This window comes from Chiloscyllium plagiosum, chromosome 24 (genome assembly GCF_004010195.1).
Source record: "Chiloscyllium plagiosum isolate BGI_BamShark_2017 chromosome 24, ASM401019v2, whole genome shotgun sequence".
Taxonomy (NCBI): Eukaryota; Metazoa; Chordata; class Chondrichthyes; order Orectolobiformes; family Hemiscylliidae; genus Chiloscyllium; species Chiloscyllium plagiosum.
Window position 1 is genome coordinate 11829670 of NC_057733.1, and position 23181 is coordinate 11852850.

General features: G+C 41.3%; 1 protein-coding gene across 2 annotated transcripts; it reads left to right on the top strand.

The window, feature by feature from the left end:
* The first annotated feature begins 565 nt into the window (after positions 1 to 565).
* pts (6-pyruvoyltetrahydropterin synthase) lies at positions 566 to 20579 on the top strand. 2 transcript variants are annotated; one of them, XM_043714423.1, is made up of 6 exons: positions 570 to 995; positions 5668 to 5747; positions 7608 to 7630; positions 13106 to 13162; positions 13360 to 13430; positions 19750 to 20579. In XM_043714423.1, the coding sequence occupies exons 1-6, from the start codon at positions 907 to 909 to the stop codon at positions 19871 to 19873; spliced, it is 444 nt and encodes a 147-aa protein (XP_043570358.1). In that variant the 5' UTR covers positions 570 to 906; the 3' UTR covers positions 19874 to 20579. The 2 variants fall into 2 exon arrangements, with proteins under 2 accessions (XP_043570359.1, XP_043570358.1); XM_043714424.1 differs by lacking the exon at positions 13106 to 13162 and having other exon boundaries at positions 566 to 995.
* The last annotated feature ends 2602 nt before the right edge of the window (positions 20580 to 23181 follow it).

Genomic DNA, 23181 nt, shown 5'->3' on the forward strand with positions numbered 1-23181 from the left:
CCCGAAACATCAATTTTCCTGCTCCTCTGATGCTGCCTGACCAGCTGTGCTTTTCCAGCACGACTCTGAATAGTCCAGCCCTCAATTTTCCCATGATTGGGACCAGTGGTCCACATACTGAAACCCACTTCTCCTAATCAATCTTTGAGTCACATATTCATCTCTCCAATTTTAAGTACACTCTGCCAATTTGCACTTGGCTCAGGTAATAATCCAGCGATTATAACCTAGGATGTAAAATAGGTTTTGTGGACGTGAAGAAATAGGTGAAGGAAATGACTGTTGGGAGTGATTTCCTTGAGACCCTGCTTTTTACTGTAGTGCCTAGCTCGTCATACTCTCCCTTCATACTCTCTTTCCTCGTTCTAACTGTGCCATTGGTACCTACATGAACCACCTATCGCTATACAAAGCAAGGGCAAGTAGGCACCACCAAATTTTTCAACTTTTTTTTACTTCTGGAGATTTGTTGCAGAAGATGCAATTGAGGTAAATGCAATTATATTTACAAATATATCATTTGATGAAATGTCATAATAGGAATATATCAAACTATATTTGACAAATGCCTGTTTCCCGTTTGCAATTCAAATATGACTGAGTTTCCCGACCTAAATATAAATGAGAAAATACATTATAAGTAAATATAAAGTGTACGCATTTCCCGTAAATTGTTTGATTTTCTATCTTCAAAGCCCCATTGACAAATATATGTAAGCAATAGCAACATAACGATACCGAATTCATAAATGCAGCTGTGTGAGTGTTTGGAGTCAGGAATGATTCGATGATCAGTCGGAAGTGAGTTGAACGTCGACTGACTGATGTGTTGTGCGTGTATCCAGCGTTTTAACCTGTCGCTTTGTGGCTACGTTGGCAATTGGGGCTTGGTTTGTCGCTGTACTCATGGAAGTAGGAGAGCAGCAAATGAAACCAACCAGGACAGCGCTGGTGACACGAGTGGAAAGCTTCAACGCTGCTCATCGCCTCCATAGGTAAAAAAAAATTAAACTGTCACCATCCCTCCTGGGGAATGGGGATAACATTTAAACGTTGTAAGTTTCACTTTCACTGAGAGCAGGGGCACAATACGGAAGCCGTTCTCAGGATATAAAGCTCCGGTTTGTCTATTCTGGTGTAATTGTACGTGGGTTTACGGTATTTATTTTACCATCTCTTCACTGTGGTATAGAATGTCCTTGTATTAGACTTTATCTCCCAAACAGAAACTCTTTGTACGGGGGTCTCTCGCGTCATGGTTGTCCTATTTCTGTGCAACACCATGTGAAATTGACCTTTCACAGTCTCCGAGGAAAAAGCCTAGGATTCATCCTGTACCCAGACCCGCAGCTACTCAGGTCCACTTTAATTCGGTGTAACCCGTTCCGGAAATCCTGTCTAGTATCGAGCTAGCTATGTTGTACGGGATTTAGTCAGTGTGGTGGATTGGCTCATTAGCTACATTTTTCTTCAATGTCTGTCTCAGGTCTGTGGATTCAGGCAGGCCTGCAGTTTACCCTGATCTTGTGGGAGATTCCCACCTATTTCCACATCCGAGACAGGGGAATGGAGTCAGTGACCCCCCTCAGCCACTTGGCATTCTGGCAAATCCAGTTACTTACACCCGATTTATTTACTCAGCCGCTCTGAGGCAGCGCGCCTGTCATCCCTGAACAGTTCACATGGAATGTTATTAATGAAGTATCTGACACTGAGCATCGTGAGAAGATATTGGGGCAGGTAACCAAGGTTTTAGGAGACAGAGGTAGCGAGATTAGATTCCTTACAGTGTGGAAACAGGCCCTTCGGCCCAACCAGTCCACACCGATCCTCTGAAGAGCAATCCACCCAGAACCACCTCCCTCCTAACACTAACACTAGTGGGCAATTTAGCATGGCCAATTCATCTAGCCTGCACATCTTTGGATTGTGGGAGGAAACCCACGCAGACAGGGGAGAATGTGTAAACTCCACACAGTCACCCAATGCTGGAATTGAACCTGGGATTCTGGTGCTAAGAGGCAGCACTGCTAACCACTGAGCCACTGTGCTGGCCCTGTCCACACCGACCCTCCAAAGAGCAACCCATCCAGACCCATTCCCTACACCTAACACTACGGGCAATTTAGCACAGCCAATTCACCTAACCTGCACATCTTTGGACTGTGGGAGGAAACCGGAGCACCCGGAGGAAAACCACGCAGACACGGGGAGAACGTGCAAACTCCACACAGACAGTTGCCTGAGACGGGAATTGAACCTGGGTCTCTGGCACTGTGAGGCAGCAGTGCTAACCACTGTGCCACTGTGTAGATTAGGTAGATTGGCCATGCTAAAACAGTTGCTGCTGATCTCATGCTCAGGCTGTTTTTTTATCCATATCTAGAGTATTGTATCATGAATAAGTATTATTCTGCTACTTGCTGGAGTTGTGATTAGTCTTACCAGCTGCCTTGTGGCTTTACAAATTCTAATCTGTCTGAAAGCTGCAACCATTTACAAATTAATGATTGCCCCAGAATGAAGGTTGAAATTTGTCTTGTTCTTAAACTGTTGAAAAGAAGGCTTTGCTAATGTTTCAAAGAAAGTTTGCAGGTCACAGAGGACACATTCTTAAAGTCAACAAGCCAGGATATCCAGGAAAGTGGCCAAACATGTATTAATTTCCGTTATGGTGATGACAATTATGCTTATATGGACATGTTGTGTGAGGGGAGCTTGACTTGCTTTGAGGAGACTGCTGGCTAATTCCTGGCTGCTTCTTGAAGTAATAGTGAAGCAGGAGAAAAGGGGTAATTGAACCTGGATCTTCTGAACAACAGTCCAAGAGATTTACTAAGTACAAGATGGCAATGTATTTGAAAATATGCTGAAGGTACTGCTACAACATATTCTGTGGGTTCATAATCTCAAAATAGCTGTCTGTCTTAGCTGGTGCTCTGTGGTCAGGTGGGTTCCAACTCCACTCGGGTCAATATTTTCTTTAATTGATTCATGGGATGAGGGCATGACTGGCTAGGGCAGCATTTATTGCCCTGTCCCTAAATGTCTAGTGGGCAGTTATGAATCAACCATATTGCCATGGGTCTGGAGCCACATGTCTAGGCCAGACCAGGTGAGGATAGCAGTTTCTTTTCCTAAAGAACATTAGTGAATCAGATGGATTTATCTGACAATTGATAATGGCTTCATTATTAGACTTTTAATCCCAGATTTTATTGAATAGAAATTCCACTATCTACTGTGGTGGGATTTAAACTCAGGCCCCCAGAACATTTCCTGCATGTCTGGACTAGCAGTCCAACAATAACACCACTAGGCCACTGCTTCCCAATATTCAGTGCTCATGCCCCCAATTTTTGTAAAAATGTTAATGCATGGGATGTGAGCAGTGGCTTGCTCAGCCATTTTCAGATATCAGTAAAAAGTGAATTGGGGTGACCTGGAGTCGTGAGTCGGCCCACCCAGCTAACCATAGCGGATTTCCTTCCCTAAAAGATACCAGTGAGTCAGATGGGTACTTACAATGTCCAAGAGTGTGAGCTGGAAAAGCACACACTAGGTCAGGCAGCATCCAAGGAGCAAGAGAATCGACGTTTCAGGCCTAAGCCCTTCATCAGGGATGGGAATCTGCTCTTCAGATGCTGCCTGACCGGCTCTCTCCAGCAACTGCAGTCCTCACTTTCTCTCTGGGTATTTACAGCAACTGACAATGGTTGCCATTCGACTGTTTTATTTTCATTATTGAATTCAAATTTCACATCTGCTGTGATGCAATTCTCTCCTATGTCCCCAGAGCAATAGCCCGAAGTTCTGGATTACCACTCCAGTGACATTATTACTATGTCACCACCTCCCCAAATAAATCAATAAAATCAATAATTAAATGTTTGCTTTTAATTTTAATTTTTTTAAAAGATGGCATCTGTGTTCAGAGTAGGTAGCGTATTGTAGCATTTGCTGAATTAAAGTCTTAAGATTCAACACAGACAGGCCCCTGGATTATACTGAGTTCCATGGTATAATGGGTTGCTATAGTGGGTACCAATGTGATAATTTCTAAAGCAGATAAGTCAGCCTCTGAAAAGGACAGGTATATTTGATCACATTGTCTTTTTTTTGAGGATAAATTGAGATTGAGCTGAGTAATTGAAAATTTGATCTGCATTCTTATTGGTTGTCTCTGATATAAAGCTAATGTTTCACAATCCTTTCATCTCACTAAAGGTTTCATTCCACTTTCGAAAGGAAAGGCTTATGTGAGGAAAAGTGGAAAAGATACCATGTGCAGTTTCATCACAATGAGATCTGATTGTTCTACCCTCTGGAAAAGGAGTGGGCCATTCAGCCCCTTTGAGTCCATCCCACCATTCAATAAGATCATGGCCAATCTGTGGCTGAATTCCATAAGTCTGCCTTTGGCCCTTATCCCTTTAACGCTTTTTTAAAAATAAAAATGTATCTACCTCAGGTTTTAAATTAACTGATCCAGCATCCACTGGCATTTGTGGAAAAGAATTCCAATTTCTACCATCTTCTGTGTTTGGAAGTGCTTCCTTACATCTCTCCTGAATAGCCTGAGAATTATGGCCAGACCATGTACTCTAGTAATAGAATCCCTAACCAGTAGAAATAGTTCATCTTTATCTACCCTGTCTTTTCCTGTTAATATCTTGAAGACATCAGTCTTAACCTTCAAACTTCTAGAAAAAGCAAGCCTAATTTACATAGTCCCTCCTCATAACTTAACCCAGCGTATCATCCTTGCAAAACTGGGTTGTGCTCCCTCCAAGACCAATATGTCTTTCCTAAAGGGTGGTGCACAGATCTGTTAACCCCTGGGTTGACTTCCTGACAGATATTGAGTACTGCAGGCACACTTCCGAACTGAATATATTCTGAACACTTACAGGATTTCCTGAATTATTATAGTGTATGGATGGCAAAGATATCCCCATAAATCTGATGCGTTAGGAAATGAGGACTTAGTCTTCATTTGTTCACCTATAAATTCATTAACTAGTTAGACGAAGCTCTAAACTTGTTGAGCAAATTCATTTCCATTTTACTTTAGTACTCCAGCTTCCTATACTGTTCGAGAGAGGATTTATGGTACAATGTGTGAGATCCCAGGATCTGTGGCAAAAGGTCTTGGCTTGTGTCCTTCCTGAACATGGAAGGTATATTCAAAAAGTGATCACATTGTATCAACTTTAAATTCTTCTCATATGCCAATGGCAGGTAATTAGTTTGGGAAAGTCCCCAGTCTGTTGCACTGAATGCTGAGTGGTACCCCTCAAACTGGACTTCTTAGTGTCAGGCCAGTAACTTGATTGAGGAAAATCTCTCCAACTATCTATAGAAAGAGACATAAACAGTTTTCACCTGCCACTTGCATTGCTTTAACAAGGAGCTTTCGAAACCTAAACTGCATTGCCTAAAAGGTAAAAAAAAGTTACATTTCTCATCATTTCCCAATTCTCTCTTGGTATCTATGTCACGTATCTGATGTTAGACGTTAGCCGTAGGACAGAGAAATCTGCAAGGACATTCGCACAGATTTGAGAGAGAAAAATACACTATATACTAGATAGGAAATCAGTGTAGTGTGTTCAGTTTAGAGTAATTGCTTTGAAAATGTAACACCATTGGGAACTTGTTTTCCAGTAATTACTTGAGTGATGAAGAGAATAAGAGAATTTTTGGAAAATGCAACAACCCGAATGGTCATGGTCATAACTACAAAGGTCAGTAAACCTTACTGACGTAATTTCATAACCAAAATGTATGCAATGCATTATTACCTCGGCCTAGATACAGAAGTAACATTGTCTAGTGAACTCTTAACAGTTCCTTACTGTGTTCTGCAAGCCGAGTACAATCAAGCCAAGGACTGTTATAACACAGTCGTTCTGTTCTTGTGCAATCCCATGTTATAAGAAAATTGTGTAATAGCAGCACCATTTAAACTAAAAGGGCCAGAAATGTGTTATAACCAATATTCGCTTTAAACGTTTGCACTTTAGAAACATTGTCCCAGTTCACTGATCGTGTTACAGTGAATTCACAGTAACGCAACACACATTGTAGCAGAACGACCGGTAGCTCCAAGCAGTTTGGTGTTGCAGTGTTTGATTGCTTCTGAACTGTGGCACATATTTCATTCCGTGGTGTTAACTGCCAGCTGATCATTCTTCCGACTTTTGTGTGGTGCTGTTTATTTCTTAATGAGGAACATTTTCCAACTTTTCACCCCATTTCAAGACAAACATCTTTGTGATCCTTCAGTGTGACCTGTGAGAAAGGGGGTGGAGGTCCTGTGAGAGCAGAGGGCCTGTTTAGAGTGGGAGCTCAGCTGGAATAATTCAGTCAGAGCTCCAGGGATGCCGCTGCTCCTCAAAGCCTGTGACCCCAGACGCCCACCTTGTATAAATGGCTATTTCCTGAGACCCCACACTCAGAAGATGCTCTGTTGATGGCAACATTTCCCCACAAGGTGGTGGGGTGAAGTGGAGAGCAAGAAAGTTTAATACAGCTGTTAAACCAAATATTTAGGCCATTGGTGCAATAGCTTTAAAAGAACCTCTTTACCTAGGTCGGAAAGTGGAACTTTTTTTTTCCCTTATTCTCCTCTCACTGGATTTTTTTTAATGAGCAAAAATTAGATTTTATGCTGAATTCTTTTGTTGTTGAGACCTACAGGTTGAAAAGCCTATCAATAAAGGCCTAAGAGCTGGTGGTTTGGAATGGTTGTTAAGGCCCTGTGTGTGATGAAGGATTGACTGAGCCCAAAAAGGTCCTTAACGCTTTCTCAATTTATACCAGCTGTTACCGGAAAGGTCTTATTTCTGTCGCATATTTTATTATCGTTGACTAGGACAGAATTTTAAATTTAGGTTTTAATTCCACGTGCATTCAAGTAAAGAGTACTGTGTAAAGTGTAAAACATCACCATTCTCAGCACCATCTTGGCTACAAAGGTATCAGAATAGAAAAAAAAGTTTAAAAGTTCATCGTAACAGGTTTTTTTAGTATAAAGTGGAAAGATAAAGCAAGTAAGTTAGAAGTTAAACATTGCAGTCCTTTCTCAAGCCATGGGCCAGCGGGTACTCTACGCTGATCCGGATGATAACTGGAAAATCCAGTCAGCCTCTCAGTATGCTTTGATGGGCATGTGGGTACCTCCAGCCCATTCCAGGGAAATGGGGTGGGTTGGAAGAGGGGAATAAGGAAGCGAATCAGCAGTGTAAAATTCTGTATGTGTCCGCCTTCATTCCCAGCTGCTCCACAAACTAAGAATCCATCCATGAGGAAGACGCCATGGTGGAGAACACATGGGCTACCTGTTGTGGGGATTCATATCAGCTCGTGACTGAGCCACTTAGAATACCTCGTGCTCACAGTTTATTTATAGCTTATCTACTTTAAGGCTATTGCTCCAATATGATTTGTAGCTATCCGTAAATTGAAAATACTGCATTTCAAAAACCAACTTTTTTTAAAAAAGTCTGTAAAACAAACATTGTTTATTGTGAATTTTCAGTTTTCATCTTCTGAGCAATTTTTAGTGTGTGACATTTCTGACCAGTTGTATTTGTGTTTTGCAGTGGAAGTTACAGTACGTGGCGAGGTGAGTGTGAGAGTCTGCGTGGGGGTGGGGTGGGGGCGGGGGCAGGTGGTGACATAGTAGTAATGTCAGTAGGCTACTGAAGGCCCAGGCTGATACTTTGGTGACAAGGCTTCAAATCCCACCTCACCAGCTGGTGGAATTTAAATTCAGTTAATAAATGCAGAATAGAAAGCCGGTGTCCATGACAACTAACACCAATTGTTGTAAAAACCCATGTGGTTCATTAATGTTCCTTAGGGAAAGAATGTTGCCATCCTTATCATGACTGGCATGTGACTCCAGACCAACAGTAAGGTGGTTGACTCCTAGTTGCCCTCTGGATTGGCTAGCAAACCACTCAGCCCAAGAGCAATTGGAAATGGGTAACAAATGCTGGCCTTGCCAGTGATGTCCATGAGCATAAAGAATAAAACAAAATTGTAGGCTACCCAGAAACTAGTACTAAATATGACTGAAGAAAACAGCAAGAGTTTATTCTGCCCAATTTTTATTTTCGAGTCATAAGTACTAACATTGACTTGGTCATGTCTTTCGGGAACTATAAACTGATGAGCCTTGTGTCAGTGGTGGGTGTGTTGTTGGAGGGGATTCTAAATGGCAGAATTTACATGCATTTGGAAAGGCAAGGACTGATCAGGGATAGTTAACGTGGTTTTGTGCAAGGGAAATGGTGGCTCACTAATTTGATCAGGTTTTTTGAAGAGGTGACAAACAAGATTGTTGAAGGCAGAGCAGTAGATGTCAATCTAAACTTCAGGAAGGCTTTTAACAAGGTTCCACATGGCAGTCTGGTTAGTAAGGTTAACTCACATGGGATCCGGGGGAGCTAGCCAATTGGATACAAAATTGGCTTGAAGGTAGGAGACAGAGGGTGGTGGTAGAAGGTTGTTTTTCGGACTGGAGGCCTGTAACCAGTGGTGTGCCTCAGAGATCGGTGCTGGGTCCACTGATTTTCATCATTTACATAAGTGATTTGGTGTGAATATTGGAGGCACGGTTAGTAAATTTGCAGATGATACCGAAATAGGTGATGTAGTGGACAGTGAAGATTATCTCGGAGTACAACGGGATCTTGATCAGATGGGCGAGTGGGCTGAAGAGTTGCAGACAGATAATTTAGATAAATGCAAGGTTGCATTTTGGTAAGACAAATCAGGGCAGGATTTATACAGTTCATGGAAGGGTCTTGGGGAGTGTTGTCGAACAAAAGAGACAAAGTGCACAGTTACTTTTAAGTGGTGTCATTACTTCAGAGGGAATGAAGAAAGCGTTTGGCACACTTGCCTTCATTAGTGAAAACATTGAGTATAGGAGTTGGGAGGTCATGTTGCAGCTGTACACAACATTGGATAGGTCACTTTTAGAATATTGCATACAATTCTGATCACCCTTCTTTAGGAAATATGTAGTTAAATTTCAGAGGGTGCAGAAAATGTTGTTGGTGCTGGAGAGTTTGAGCTGTAGGGAGAGGCTGAATAGGCTGGGGCTATTTTCCCTGGAGCTGAGGGATGACTGTGTAGAGATTTATAAAATGGGGAGGGGCATGGATAGGGTGAATAGTCAGGTCTTTTTCTGAGTGCAGGGGAGTCCAAAACAATGGTCTAAGTTTAGAGTGAGAGGGGAAAGATTTAACAAGGACCTGAGAGGTAACCTTTTCATGCATAGAGTGGTTCATGTATGGAATGAGCTGCCAGAGAAAGTGGTGGTGGTTGGTACAATTGCAACATTTAAAATGCATCTAGAAGGAAGAATTTAGAGGGAAATGGGCCAAATGCTGGTAAATAGGACTAGATATCTGGTCAACATGGACAAGTTGGACCAAAGGCTCTGTTTCCATGCTGTATGAATCTGTGATTCTCCTGAAAATGGTTGGGTGTGTTCAGATACAGGAACGGTTTGAAAGTTGCAGTCCCAGGTGACCTAACACCTTTTGGCGTCAGCAGGATGTGCTGCAGTTTTCTAAAGCACTGGTCAGTCAGGAGGGAGAGCACAGCAACCTGCATACTCCAACTCACTAGCTGTTAAATGCGTTGCTCTTTGCTGTGCTTGGTAACAGGCTGGGGAGGAGGCCCTTAGAACATGTTTAACCTAGTGAGGGAGAAAGTTGAATCACCTTAACCTCTTTCCACCTATCACATTTCCAACTCCCCTCCTCCAAGTCCCTCCTCCCTACCTTTTATCTTCTCCTGCTGAACACTCTCTGCTCATTCCTGAAGAAGGGCCTGTGCCTGAAACGTCGAATCTCCTGTTCCCTGGATGCTGCCTGACCTGCTGTGCTGTTCCAGCAATAAAGTTTCAACTTTGATCTCCAGCATCTGCAGACCTCACTTTCTCCAGAAAGTTGAATCATCTAATGCGCACCCTCTGAGAGCAATTGGGGAGGCTGGACCTTAATCACAGAGTCATTAAAGTGCAAAACGAACAAGGAATGTAGTGGGGCAGTGGAAATGTCCCTACTTTTGGGTCAGGACACCCACTTCATTGTTATGTCATAATATTGGCAATGCCAGAGGAGACTATTTGGCCCATTACATCTGCACCTTAATGTGATGTCACTGCTGAGTTAAAGCACCAAAGAACATGCAAATTAGGCTATTTAGGCCATTCAGGCCATTCAGCCCCTCAAGCCTGCTCCTTCATTCATTGCCTGATGGTGTTCTGAATTTGACACTCCCTGAATCACACATTCTACCTCCAATAATCTGAGATTCTTGTTAGGCAGGGGAATCAATCCAGCTCCATTTTAAAAATAGTCAATGACCCAAGCTCCATCACCTTCTGAGCCAGACTATCTAAAGGTGCTCTAAGAAAAGATTTCTCCTCATCTCTGTTATGAAAGGACGTTTATTATCAGTGCCTGTCTACGTCTGGAATCACTGACAGGGAAATATCCTTCACATATTCAGGAATGGTCCAGGTCATTCAGGATATTTATGCATTTCAGTCTAATTACCCTTCACTCTTCTAAACACCAGTGAAAACATTCCCAGCCTGTGCAACCTGTCCTCATAAGATAACCTACTTATTCCAAGTGGATACTTATTCCAAGTATTAATCTATTAACCTCCTCTGAACCACCTCCAGTGCCCTAAATAAGACCAAAACCACACACTGTATTCAAGATGTGAAATTGAAGCATAAGATTCTTGCATTTATGTCCAATTCCCTTATAATAATTTAAAACATCCCATTAGTCACCTAAATCATTTGGGGTACCTCCATAGGAATGTTTCACCTAGCTTTATATATTTACAAAGTGTTATGCAATCTAGGATTCTCGGGTAGTGGCAGGGTGAGTGAAGAACCACATACCAGTTGGCCACTTCCTTACAGCATGAGGCAGAGGGCTTTCTGATCTGTTGCCAGCATTATTCCACAAGACAGCAACTAGCCGAGTCATGGTTCCCGTTTGGCTTTGAGCATTGCAATCCAGAGCTAGTTCCTGCCTCTAGGCAGCATTGGGAGGGAGAAGGGTGGGGTGTTTTCAAATTGGTTGCAAATATCACTTCCAATCCTAGTTTGGAACTTTGAATATTAAAATAACGTCCAGTCAGAGATGGGACCCAGAAAACATGTAGTTGTCTGCTTCCTAACCATCCAATTTGAAAATCAAGCTCTAAGATTTCATTCTCTTGGCTTTCAGTGAAGACAGCAATCAGACCTACAAAATTAAACCTGGAAGCTTCATGCTGGAGAGATTAAGATAGAGTCCAGACAAAAGATTTAAATTTGTGCCTTTTTTCAAAGCCAATAATGTGTACAAATGATTGTTACATTTGAATAAATAGGGAGTGGTAACATTCAGATTGAAAAAATGTTGAAGAAATGAGAAAGGAGAATCAGGAAGGTTGAGATGAAATAGAGAAGTGTTGCTTTCTAACTAAATTATTTGAATTTTTGTTTAGAATTACTTTAGCAATTAAGCTATTCTGATACATTTTTGCTGATTTATTACTGTGATACCATTTATTTTAATAATGGGGTGGCACAGTGGTTCACTGCTCAGCACTGCTACCTCACAGTGCCAGGGACCCGGGTTCGGTTCCAGCCTTGGGTGACTGTGCAAACTCCACACAGACATCCTCCCTGTGTCTGTGTGGGTTTCCCCTGAGTGCTCTGGTTTCCTCCCATAATCCAAACACGTGCAGGTTAGGTGGATTGGCCATACTAACTTAACTTAGTGTTCAGGGACATGTAGGTTAGTTTATTGCTTGATTTTATAGCAATTAAATTAAGCTTTCTTGTTTAGTATTGTGTGGGCGTTCAGATAAGTGGGGTATGGATGCTAGGGCAGTTGCTTGCTCCTCCTGCAGAATGTGGCAGGTGAGAGACATGGTACATGTCTCCGCTGGCTACATCTGCGGGAAGTGAACCCAACTCCAGCTCCTTGGAAACCGTGTTAGGGAATTGCCACCCAAGTGGACAGGGTTGTTAAGAAAGTATATGGTGTTTAGGCTTTCATTAACGGGGGATTGAGTTTAAGAGCCCGTGAGAGCTTGTTGCAGCTCTATAAAACTTTGTTAGACCACACTTGGAATACTGTGTCCAGTTCTGGTCACCCTATTATAGGAAAGATGTGGATGCTTTGGAGAGGATTCAGAGGAGGTTTACCAGGATGCTGCCTGGAATGGAGGGCTTATCTTATGAAGAGAGTTGACTGAGCTCTGACCTTTTCATTGGAAAAAAGAAGGAAGAGAGGGGACCTAATTGAGGTGTATAAGATAATGAGAGGCATAGATAGAGTTGATAGCCAGAGACTTTTTCACAGGGCAGAAATTGTTAACACAAGGAGTGATTAGATTTAAACTGTTTGGTGGAAAGTATCGAGGATGCCAGAGGTGGGTTCTTTACGCAGAGAGTTGTGAGAACTTGGAATGCGTTGCCAGCAGCAGTTGTGGAAGCAAGATCATTGGGGATATTTAAGAGACTGTTGGACATGCATATGGTCGTACCTTAGGTTTACCTTACATGAGGATCAATGGTCGGCACAACATCGTGGGCTGAAGGGCCTGTTCTGTGCTGTACTGTTCTATGTTCTTGGTTAGGTGCATTCGTCAGGGGTAAATGTTAAATAATAGGGTAAGAGAATGGGTCTGAGGTTATTGTTCAGATGGTTGGTGTGGACTTGTTGGGCCAAATGGCCTGTTTCCATGCTGTAGGGATTCTATGATGAGTGAGTGAATCAGTATAACTGGCAGAACAAGGAAGACACTGATTTCAGTACCTATGGCATTATGAAGAGTCAGTGTTAGAAATATTTTGTCACTTTGAGTGACCTACATGAATATAAACTTAATTTCCACCTCCTGAAACATCTCTGGATTGAGAATTAGCAATATAAGGACAAAACAGTATTATTGGGAGCACTATAAATTTGAAAGAAACCATAATAGAACAGAAATAATTCCATGCAATCTTAAGCTTGACAATGAGTGATGAATCCAAATTCTTCATTTCTGTTCACATATGTTTCAGGTCAATCCACTCACCGGGATGGTGATCAACATCACAGAGCTCAAGGAGCACATGCAGGTGATGAGTAAATTCTGGTAGAATTCTGGTTGAAATGGCAAATGATATGTAACTGTCCCCTTCTCTACCCTAATTTGTCAGTGGCCCTAATACAGTTCATGAGTATCTGATCCTTAACATTTTAGAAATCAGTGAACTAAATAAATGAAATCTCCGAAATATTGTCCACAAGTCCTTATCTTCTTTTCTTTCATCAGGAAGCCATAATGAAACCACTTGACCATAAGAATCTGGACAAAGATGTTCCATACTTTGCCAATGTTGTTAGGTAAGTAGATTGCATGGGTCTTAGGAATGTAGTAGCAGGAGTAGACCATTCAGCCCTTGTGCCTGCTCCACCATTTTAGATATTGTCTGACTACTTATCTCAATGCCATTTTCCCACATTGTCCCTGTATTCTTTGGCTTCAGTATCCAAACATCTGTTGATCTCTGCATTGATCCTGTTTCAATGATTAAGCCTCCACAGCCCTCAGAAGTGCAAAGGTTACCCATCCTCTGATTGAAGAGTTTCTCCTCATCTCAGTCCTAAATGGCCTGCTGCTTATTCTGAGATGGTGTCCAATTGTTCTCGATCCTCACTGTCCCAAACCGAGGGAAATAGCCTTTCTGTCCCGACCATGTCTAACCTTTACGAATTCATTGAGGTTAGTGGTTCGATGAGGTCACCTCTTCTGTTTCTGAGCTCTAGAAAATACATGTCAAACAATGAAAAAGCAGCAGGAGTAGGCTATTTGGCCCTGAGCCTGCTTTGTTTTTAAATCATTCATGAGATGTAGGTGTCCCACTCTTATTGCCCCTTCAAAGTTATCCTTGAGGAGATGGTGGGTGAGCTGCCTTTTTGAACCACTGTAGTTCCTTAGCTTTGCCATTTAATAAGTTCTGATCTGATTATAACCTCCAATCCACATTCCCATCTCCTCGACAACCTCTCACCCCCTTGCTTACCACAAATTCTGCCTTGGTACGTTTTGCTTCCAGTACCTTTTCAGGAAGACAGTTCCAAAGAGTCATGACCTTCTGAAGAACAAAAAAAAAATCATTTTGCTTGTTATAAATAGGCAACAATTGAATTTTAAACAGTGTTCATTAGTTCCAGATTCTCACCCAAGTGGAAACATTCTCCAAATCTACACTGGCAAGACCCCTCAAGGATCTTATGTTTCAATCACGTTTTCGCTTCTAAAATCCAGCAATACAAGGCTAGCCTGTCTAATCTTCTGTTATGAGAGAAACTGTCCATTAATTGAGTAAGCTTCCCTTGAACTGCTTCCAACTCATTTGCATCGTTTTGAAAATAAGGCGACGGATACCCTACACAGTACCAGATGTGATCCGCTGATGGCCTGTACAATTATAACATAATCTCCCTTATTTGTACTCCATTCTCCTTGCAATAAATATAACAACCTATTAGTTTTCCTAATTACTTGCTGCAGCCAGGTGTTAGCATTTTGTGATTTATGTATGAGGACATCCAGATCCCTCTGCATCACAGAGCTTTGCAATCTCAGAGCATTTGCTTTTATTATTCTTGCTGCCAAAGTGGACAATTTAACATGTCTGCACATATTAAGCCAGACCTTTTCCCACTCATTTGTCTAGTCTATAGAGTTTTTAACCACTTCATGTCTTTTCACAACTCACTTTCCTACATATCCTTGTGTCAACAGTAAGTATACCTTCAGTCTCTTCATCAAAGGCATTCATATAAGTGATAAATAGTTACTGTCTCAGCACTAATCTCTGTGGCATACCACTCATTCTATTGTGTCAACATAAAAAAAGATTCATTTCTACCTATTCTCCATTTTGTTAGCCAGCCATTCTTGTATTTGAGCCAAGGGAAACCCCGATCCCATGAGCTTTTATTATCTGCAGTAACCTTTGCAATGGAATGCTTCTGAAAATCTTAAGTACAGTCCTTCCACTAGTTCGCTTTATCCACAGCTCATGTTATAGAATCCCTACAGTGTGCAAACAGGCCATGTGGCTCAGCAAGTCCACACCGACCCTTTGAAGAGTAACCTACTCCTATCCAGTACCCTACATTTACCCCTGACGAATATACCTAACCGACACATCCCTGAACACTATGGGAATTCAGCGTGGCCAGGTCACCTAACCTGCACGTCATTGGATTGTGGGAGGAAACCGGAGCACCCGGAGGAAACCCACGCAGACATGGGGAGAATGTGCAAACTCCACAAGACAGTCACCCAAGGCTGGAATCGAACCCAGGTCCCTGGTGCTGTGAGGCAGCAGTGCTAACCACTGAGCCACCGTGCTGCCTTATTATTATTTTACTTCCTCAAACACCTCCAATAAATTAGCTAAGGCCTGATTTCCCCTTCACAAAACCATGTTAACTTGGTCTTTTTACCATGAACCTTTCTATAATTCCTTTCAAAACCGTTTCTAACATTTTCCCTATGACAGGTGTTAAACTGACTGACCTGTTTGCTTCTTCCTTACTTTTTAAGAAAAAATGTTACATTTTATAAAAGCTAAAGACATTGTATCTGAATGCATATAGTGGTCAGAACAAACAGAAGAACTGAGAGCACTATTAAAAAAGAATTACAATTTGATGGTCTTAGCACAGATCGGGCTGCAAAATGACATGGATTGGTGCCTGAATACTGAAGGATTTAGAAACCATAGGAAGTTAGGAAAAGGCAGAGCTGTTAGTTAATTATTGTATTAGCGCAATAGACAGCAGTATTCTAAGTTCAGGAAACCTGGATGTGGAAATCTTTTGGGTAGAGATTAGAAATGTTAAAGGCTAGAGTTTACTTGTAGAAATGTAGACTGCTCCCGACCAGTAACCACACAATAGGGTAGAGCTTAAAGGAAGGCATAATGGGAGCTTGCTAGGAAGACACAATGATAATCATGAGACATCTAAATCTCGATTGGTAAACATAGCTGAGATTGTAGGATCATAGAATCCCTACAGTGTGGAAACAGGCCATTCAGCCCATCAAGTCCACTCCCCCACCCCCAAAGAGTATCCCACTCAGACCCACTCCCCATTCCGTCCCTGTATCCCCATGGCTAACACACCTAGACTGCATATCCCTGCACACTATGGGCAATTCAGCATGGCCCATCCACCTAACCTGCACATCTTTGGACTGTGAGATGAAACCCACCCAGACGTAGGGATAATGTGAGAGGGGAAAGATTTTGTAGGGTCCTAAGGGGCAACGTTTTCATGCAGAGGGTGGTGTGTGTATGGAATGAACTGCCAGAGGAAGTGGTGGAGGCTGGTACAATTACAATATTTAAAAGACATCTGGATAGGTACATGAAAAGGTAGGGTTTAGAGAGATATGGGCCAAGTGCTGGTAAATGGTACCAGATTAGTTTAGGATACCTGGCTGGCATTGAGTTGGACTGAAGGTTCTGTTTCCCTGCTGTACATCTCTATGACTTTATACAGATGATCGCTCAAGGGTGGAATCGAACCAGTGCCCTTCACGCTGTGAGGCTGCATACTAACTGATCAGCCACGTGCCACCCAGAATAAGAGATTTGTTGCAAATTTTCGGGAGAGTCTCTTAGAAAAGCATGTTTTGGAGGTAAACTGAGTGGGGTATACTAAACCTAATATTGTTCAATGAGAGAAGAATAATTAATTATTGATCTCGCTATGGAGGCTCCCGCTTGGTAGCAGTGACCATAATATGATTGAATTTTACATCCAGTTTGGGGGGAGAAAAGACAAGTGGGTCAGAGACTATTCAGCAAAGCCAATTATGAGTTTGAGAAAACAGAGCTGACTAAAGTGAATTAGCCAGTTTAAAAAAAAAAGTCAATAGGGATGCAGTGGTAGATGTTCATGGGGATATTTCAGAATATACAGATTAGATACATCCTCAATGAGTAAGAAAAATTCCAAGTGACAGACCCATAATCTGTCATTAACTGGAAAGATAAAGATGATACGAAACATAAATAAGAAGCATATAATTGTGGCAGGACAGAAGCTTGGTCAGAACACAAAATTATTAAGGGAAAATTAGAGTAAGAGAGCAATCTAGCCAGGAATTGAAAAACAGACAGTAATGCTTTCTATAAGTGTGTAAAGGAGGAGCGTTAACAAAGTGAGTCTGGAGAATTGCTAATGGAGAATGAAGAGATGACGGATAAATTGGTAGGTATTAAGTTGCATTAGTATACATGATGGAGAATACAAGTAACATCACAGAAGCAATGATAAATCAGGAAATGTAAGGTACTTGGAAAATTACAATCATTAGAGAAGTGACACAGTTGCTAGAGCTGTGGCTGACTCTGGTCCTGATGGATTTCAGCCGAGGGTCTTAGTGAGACACAGTCCTCCTGAAGTAGCTGAGATTGTTCTGGGAGAAAGTAAATGTTTTGGAAGTTGAAATCTTGTGCTGCAGTGATTAATATCCTTGCCCCTGAGACAGAAACTCTGGCCTCAAGTCCCACCCCAGGATTTAATGGCCAAAGAAGGTGCTTTCAGAACCTGGTGGAGTACTCTTCCAACACAAGCCAACAGCAGGCAGTAAAAGCAAGGGAGGCTCATGATCAGCCAAGTGACCGGGGAGGTGGGGGGGTTGGGAAAAGACATTGCAACTTCTACCATAACTATCCACAGTTCCAAACTGTAACATGCATGTTGTCACAGTAACTCCAATTCTATGTTGATTCAGTCCTGCAGTTGATGGAGGGAAGGTTGTGAGCGTAAGTTATTGAACCACGTTTTTGTAGAAATGCTGGTTTATTCATTAGCATGCTAACTTCTAACATCACAAACTTCAGTGGGTCTGAATTTGATGGTGGAGGGAGAGGACTTGGATGTTAACATTTTTCCATCTCCCATGTCAGAAGCAAAGCTGGTTTTCAGTCTCACCTGTATTTTACTTTAACCTGGGACTATGTTAGGAGCAGAAGCCACGTTTGTTTTTGACATAATGAAGGCATGTTTATCAAAGCGAAAATAACTTGCACCTTTCTGACCACAACGTACCCTAAGACTAGGTGTCAAGTCTAAAGATAAGGGGTAAAAGCCACTCAGGACTGAGATAAGGAAGAATTTCTTCATTCAGAGTTGTGAACCTTTGGAAATCTCTACCACAATACTGTTGGGGCCAGTTTGTTAGATATATTCAAGGGGGAGCTGGACATGGCCCTTGCAGCTAAAGGGATCAGGGAGTATTTAGAGAAAGCGGGAGTTGGTTATTGAGATTGCATGATCATATTGAATGGTAGTGAAGGGCCGAATGGCCTACTCCTGCACCTATATCCTATATTTCTAATTCACCTTACAGGCAAAGTGAGATTCAAATGGCATCATTATTGCAATGCAGGAAACACAAAGGCAGTTTCCCAATAGAACTGTGCTAATGACCAGAGTGACAGAATTTGAGCAGAATATTACTGTCCCCGCTCATTGGCGTATGGCCAGATGAGGAGTACATAAAATAGAACGAGGGGCTAACCCACTGGTTTCTTGCCTATAATACAGTGGGCAGCTGAGACATCAGCTAATCTGCCAACCTTTCAACCTATAGAAGGCCATAACTGGCCAACAAACAGCCTGTTGAGGGCTGGATTTGCCTCTGCCACCATAATACATGCAGCTGGGAAAGGCTGAACAAAAGAGGCCAACTCAGTCTTTCAAGGCCTCCGAGCAAGAAGGCAATGGGCACAGTGGTTTCTCCTCCTGTGCTGAGTAGGGACGCCCTTACAAATTGATGCTACCTTCTTTGTACCTCCCTACCTGGCCTAAAGAAGCCAATTCCCACCTCTTCTTCTCCAGACCCAGGATGCACCTGTCATCCAGTAAAAGCCACTCGTTTCTGCCATTGCTGGGCCTGTTCAGCTGCTGACCAATCAGATTATATATTTTTCCTGAGGCTGGGGTTCCCCTCCCAGCTCATTAAGCAGCCTTTTTTAACATCATTAAGCTCAAGACTAACTACTCTATCTACATAATACACTCCTGCCCTCTGTACAAGTCACCCCTTTGATTTTGAGATAAATATTGGTCAGGACACCAGGGATGACTCTCCTGCTCCTGATTAAAATAATGTCATGGAATTGTTTGCATCCACTTGGGAGAGCAGGTAGGGTACATCAGTTTAACGGTTTCTCTGAAATGCAGTATTTGATTCTCAAAATACTGTCCAGGAGTCACAGTCTCATCGTACTGGAGTCCTAGAGTGGGACTGCAACCCATAACCTTCTAGACTTCAAGGTAGGCATGTATTTAACTGAGCCATGAGTGAGATAAACAACCCTCTTGCATAACTGTGTTGTATCTATATATAATGTACATCTGATAGATTCACTGCAAAAAGTGTTCTCGACTGTGAAACTGTTAGTCAAAATAAAAACAATGAATGTTAAGGTATATTTGTACTATAAGCTTGGTGTAGGCAGAGAACGCTTCTCACTTTGCACTCAACCCTGAATATATACAACTAATGTATTCACATCCAAACTAAACCCAGTTAAAGCATTGCTGTAAATGCACATTTTAAAAGGAAGCTATTCAGCAGATTGAGTTGGTGAGAAGCAAATAGAACTGATTATTTTATCCTTTCGCTTAGCACTACAGAAAACGTAGCTATCTTCATCTGGGATAACCTACAGAAATACCTTCCAGCAAACCTACTGTATGAAGTAAAGGTGTACGAAACAGACAAGAACATTGTGGTTTACCGTGGGGAGTAGGTAATTCCCTTCAGTTCTTGCAGTATTGTGATCTCCTCACACTGGCATCTTGTTCAACTATGAATTCTGATGGACCTGATTACTCTTCCACACAATGACACCAATGTGAATTGTCACCACTACAGAATGTTAAATTCTGTTAACCTGCCAAAATAGCTCCCCCACAAACTACAACAGGTACTTCCCCCATTTACTTCAGCATCCAGAAAAATCCAAAAGTGCTTCATTTTGGTATCTAATTGCTCTTCGAGGTTTCCACTACTCTTCCAAGATGTTCATTCCACATGTTCACTTTGTGTATGATGACATGTTTAAGAACCTGATAGCAATCCGAGGTTTACCTTTGGTTATTGAAATGATCTTCCTTGTCCTTGTGGTGTGAATTGTCATAAAGCAACAATAGTGCGTGTGTGTCACAATTAGCTAGTCCATGGGACCAATAACTTTGCAGTGACAAATCTGAGATCACACTGATACTTGGCACTCTGTCATTTTGATGCAGCTAAAAAGAAAGGATGAGAAAATCTAGGAAATTAAAGTTCTGGACTGATGAAGTCAATATTTTCAATGTCATTGCAAATGGGGTTTACTTGTCAGAACTGTAAACTAGACAGAACTTTGACCAATGTTCACAGATATCTTTGTCCATGTCACAGTAAAAGCCCCAGTAGGTCAGGCAGCATCTAGGGAACAGGAGAATCGACGTTTCGGGCATTAGCCCTTCTTCAGGAAGAAGGGCTAATGCCCGAAACGTCGATTCTCCTGTTCCCTAGATGCTGCCTGACCTGCTGCGCTTTTCCAGCAACACATTTCCATCTCTGATCTCCAGCATCTGCAGACCTCACTTTCTCCTAAAAGCCCCAGTACCCATTTTGTTTTAACGGGCACCTTATCAACCAGCACTCTTGATAAACTGGCAAAATTTACATATTTCAAATACTATCATTTACGGTGATGTTTGAGTATTAATGCTGTAAGTTAGATATAACAGTGATGTATATAACCTTTGCATTATGTTTCTATTATTTACTTTGTGTTTTACGTTGATTTTAAGAGTTGTGTTGATGTTTTTACATCGATTCTTTAAGGAATCTTGATGCCTTGATGCTTTGCTTAGTCAGGGTTACTGTAAACCTCTTGATTATCAGAATATTTGGTCAACCAGCACTTACCTTGACCTATAGGTACCAGTTAATAAAAAGTTTGCTGTATTTTCATTTTGGGTAGTGTACCTTTTAATTCCAAAATGAAACCAGGGGTGTGGAAGATGGCATTCTGAAAAAGGTATGATTGGACTTCGTTCCAAGAAAAGCTGCTATGGGGAAAAAAGCTTTTTAAAAAAAGCCAAAAGTAAATAGAACGATAATTATTGATGAAATTTCAGCTGGTCTTGGAACCTGTTGGTCAGAACATAGCATGATATCCATTTAGAATAAAACCAGCAGTTAGGGGACTAAAGAAGACACTCTTATGAGGAGTGGTGTGTAATACAGTTGAAAGCACTGAAAGCTAAATGAAGAGAGCAGTGATTGGTCATATGTAATGCACATTGTGTTCTAGTTTTGCCAGAGGCAACATGAAGGGGTTGTAGAAGGGAGTCTTTGGGCATCCTTGCCATCAAGACTACTGCGAGTCTAGCATGGGAAATGCTGTAGGGGTGTGCTGTATTGATATCAACCGTATCCAGGGACTGTAGATGGAATGCAGCTGCCAAGGAAAGTGATTTGAGGGTCAAATCCATTAAATAGAATGTGAGAGGTTCTTATAGGAGCCAAAATTAGAGTGAGATTGTACCTTCTACTATGTGTGTGTAAAGTAATGCATGTGTTGTAAGTAAGTGATGAACATCTTTTTGTATCAGCTATTTAAATAAATTATCCTTTTTTTATTTAAGATATGCACCTATTAATTCTTGATGTATGTTGATTTAATTGATTTGTTTCAGTAAAGGATTTTTAAAAGTGAAATATCGTGCATTGATTATTTTCATTGTTTGGATTCCTTTCACATTTTAAAAAGTTAGCAATTGCTGAAGAGAACATATTACAACATGAGCATGGTACTAAGATTTCAATGTGGGAGAAATTTCATCTGTTCACTGTTAGTGAAAAGGGTCAATGATGCTAAATCCAGACAAATGAAAAAGAGTTAATAGTTTATATAGCTCAAAGTACCAGCAGTAGTATTTTAAAACATTAGAAAGTCTACCTTTTTTTTTTAACTTTGCATCCAGTTATCTTAACGTTTTCACAAAATCTTTCACATATAGTTTGTGATATTTAACCATTTTGCTGTAGAAGACTTTGATACAATTTATATTCAGACATTATATTTTAAAGTGAGTCATTACATTATGAAGGATAAACTACATAATCAGCAAAGCATGAAGGATGGTTAGTTAATAACAAGTGGGCAAGTCCAAGAACATTGAATTTGACAGGAACTTGGGGACAGATTAGAAATGTAAACTCATGAACTTTATCATAAACCAGCAATGCCCACATCCTGTGAATAAATAAGATAATTCCAGGATTGTTCAAGGTTAAAGACTGTTAAAGAAAAACATGCAGTCAGATGTTCCTGTGTTTCAGTAAGTGACCACCATATTAAACACTTTTTAAAAAAAATCTTTTAAGCAGGATTTCATTCTGGGATCTGACTTGTCCAAGGACTGTATCAATTAGGAATGGTGATGTGGTAAGGAATAGTGTCATTTTTACTTGAGAAGACTATATTATTATTCTTCATTGTTTCACTGTCATTGGCAATGAATAATCTTTCTTTATATTTTGTTTGAGCTGAGTAAGCCATGGAAGTCTTAAGGTGGTCTGGGAGTGTCCCTACCTCCGTTCAGAAACTCTGCATTCAAATCTCGCTTCTCAGCCTCAGAGTGAAGGGATGGCCCTTTTCAACCTGAGATGAGGAGGAATTTCTTCAACCAGAGGGAGGTGAATTTGTGAAACTCATTGCTGCAGAGGACTGTGCAGGCAAAGCTATTGAGTGTATTTAAGACAGAGATAGTAAGGGGATCAAGGGTTACCGGGAGAAGGCAGGAGAATGGAGTTGAGAAACATATCTACCATGATTGAATGGTGGAGCAGACTTAACAGGCGAAATAGCCTAATCCTGCTTCTTTAGCTTAGTCTTTGACTTAAGGCATAATTTTAAAAAAGTCTTTTTATTTGTTTTTTTTGACATTGTGAGTGGAAATGAAAAAGAACTATTTTAAAATCAATGTTTGAAATGATTGCTGCATGTTTTTGAAAAACAAATAACCTGTCTATCTCCAAAGACAAACATTATGTATG

Coding starts and splice junctions, on each gene's coding strand:
- pts (XM_043714423.1), top strand. CDS start 907: ATGGAAGTAGGAGAGCAGCAAATGAAACCAACCAGGACAGCGCTGGTG. Junction 996..5,667: donor GCTGCTCATCGCCTCCATAG/GTAAAAAAAAAT, acceptor CTTGTTTTCCAG/TAATTACTTGAGTGATGAAG. Junction 13,431..19,749: donor TACTTTGCCAATGTTGTTAG/GTAAGTAGATTG, acceptor CCTTTCGCTTAG/CACTACAGAAAACGTAGCTA.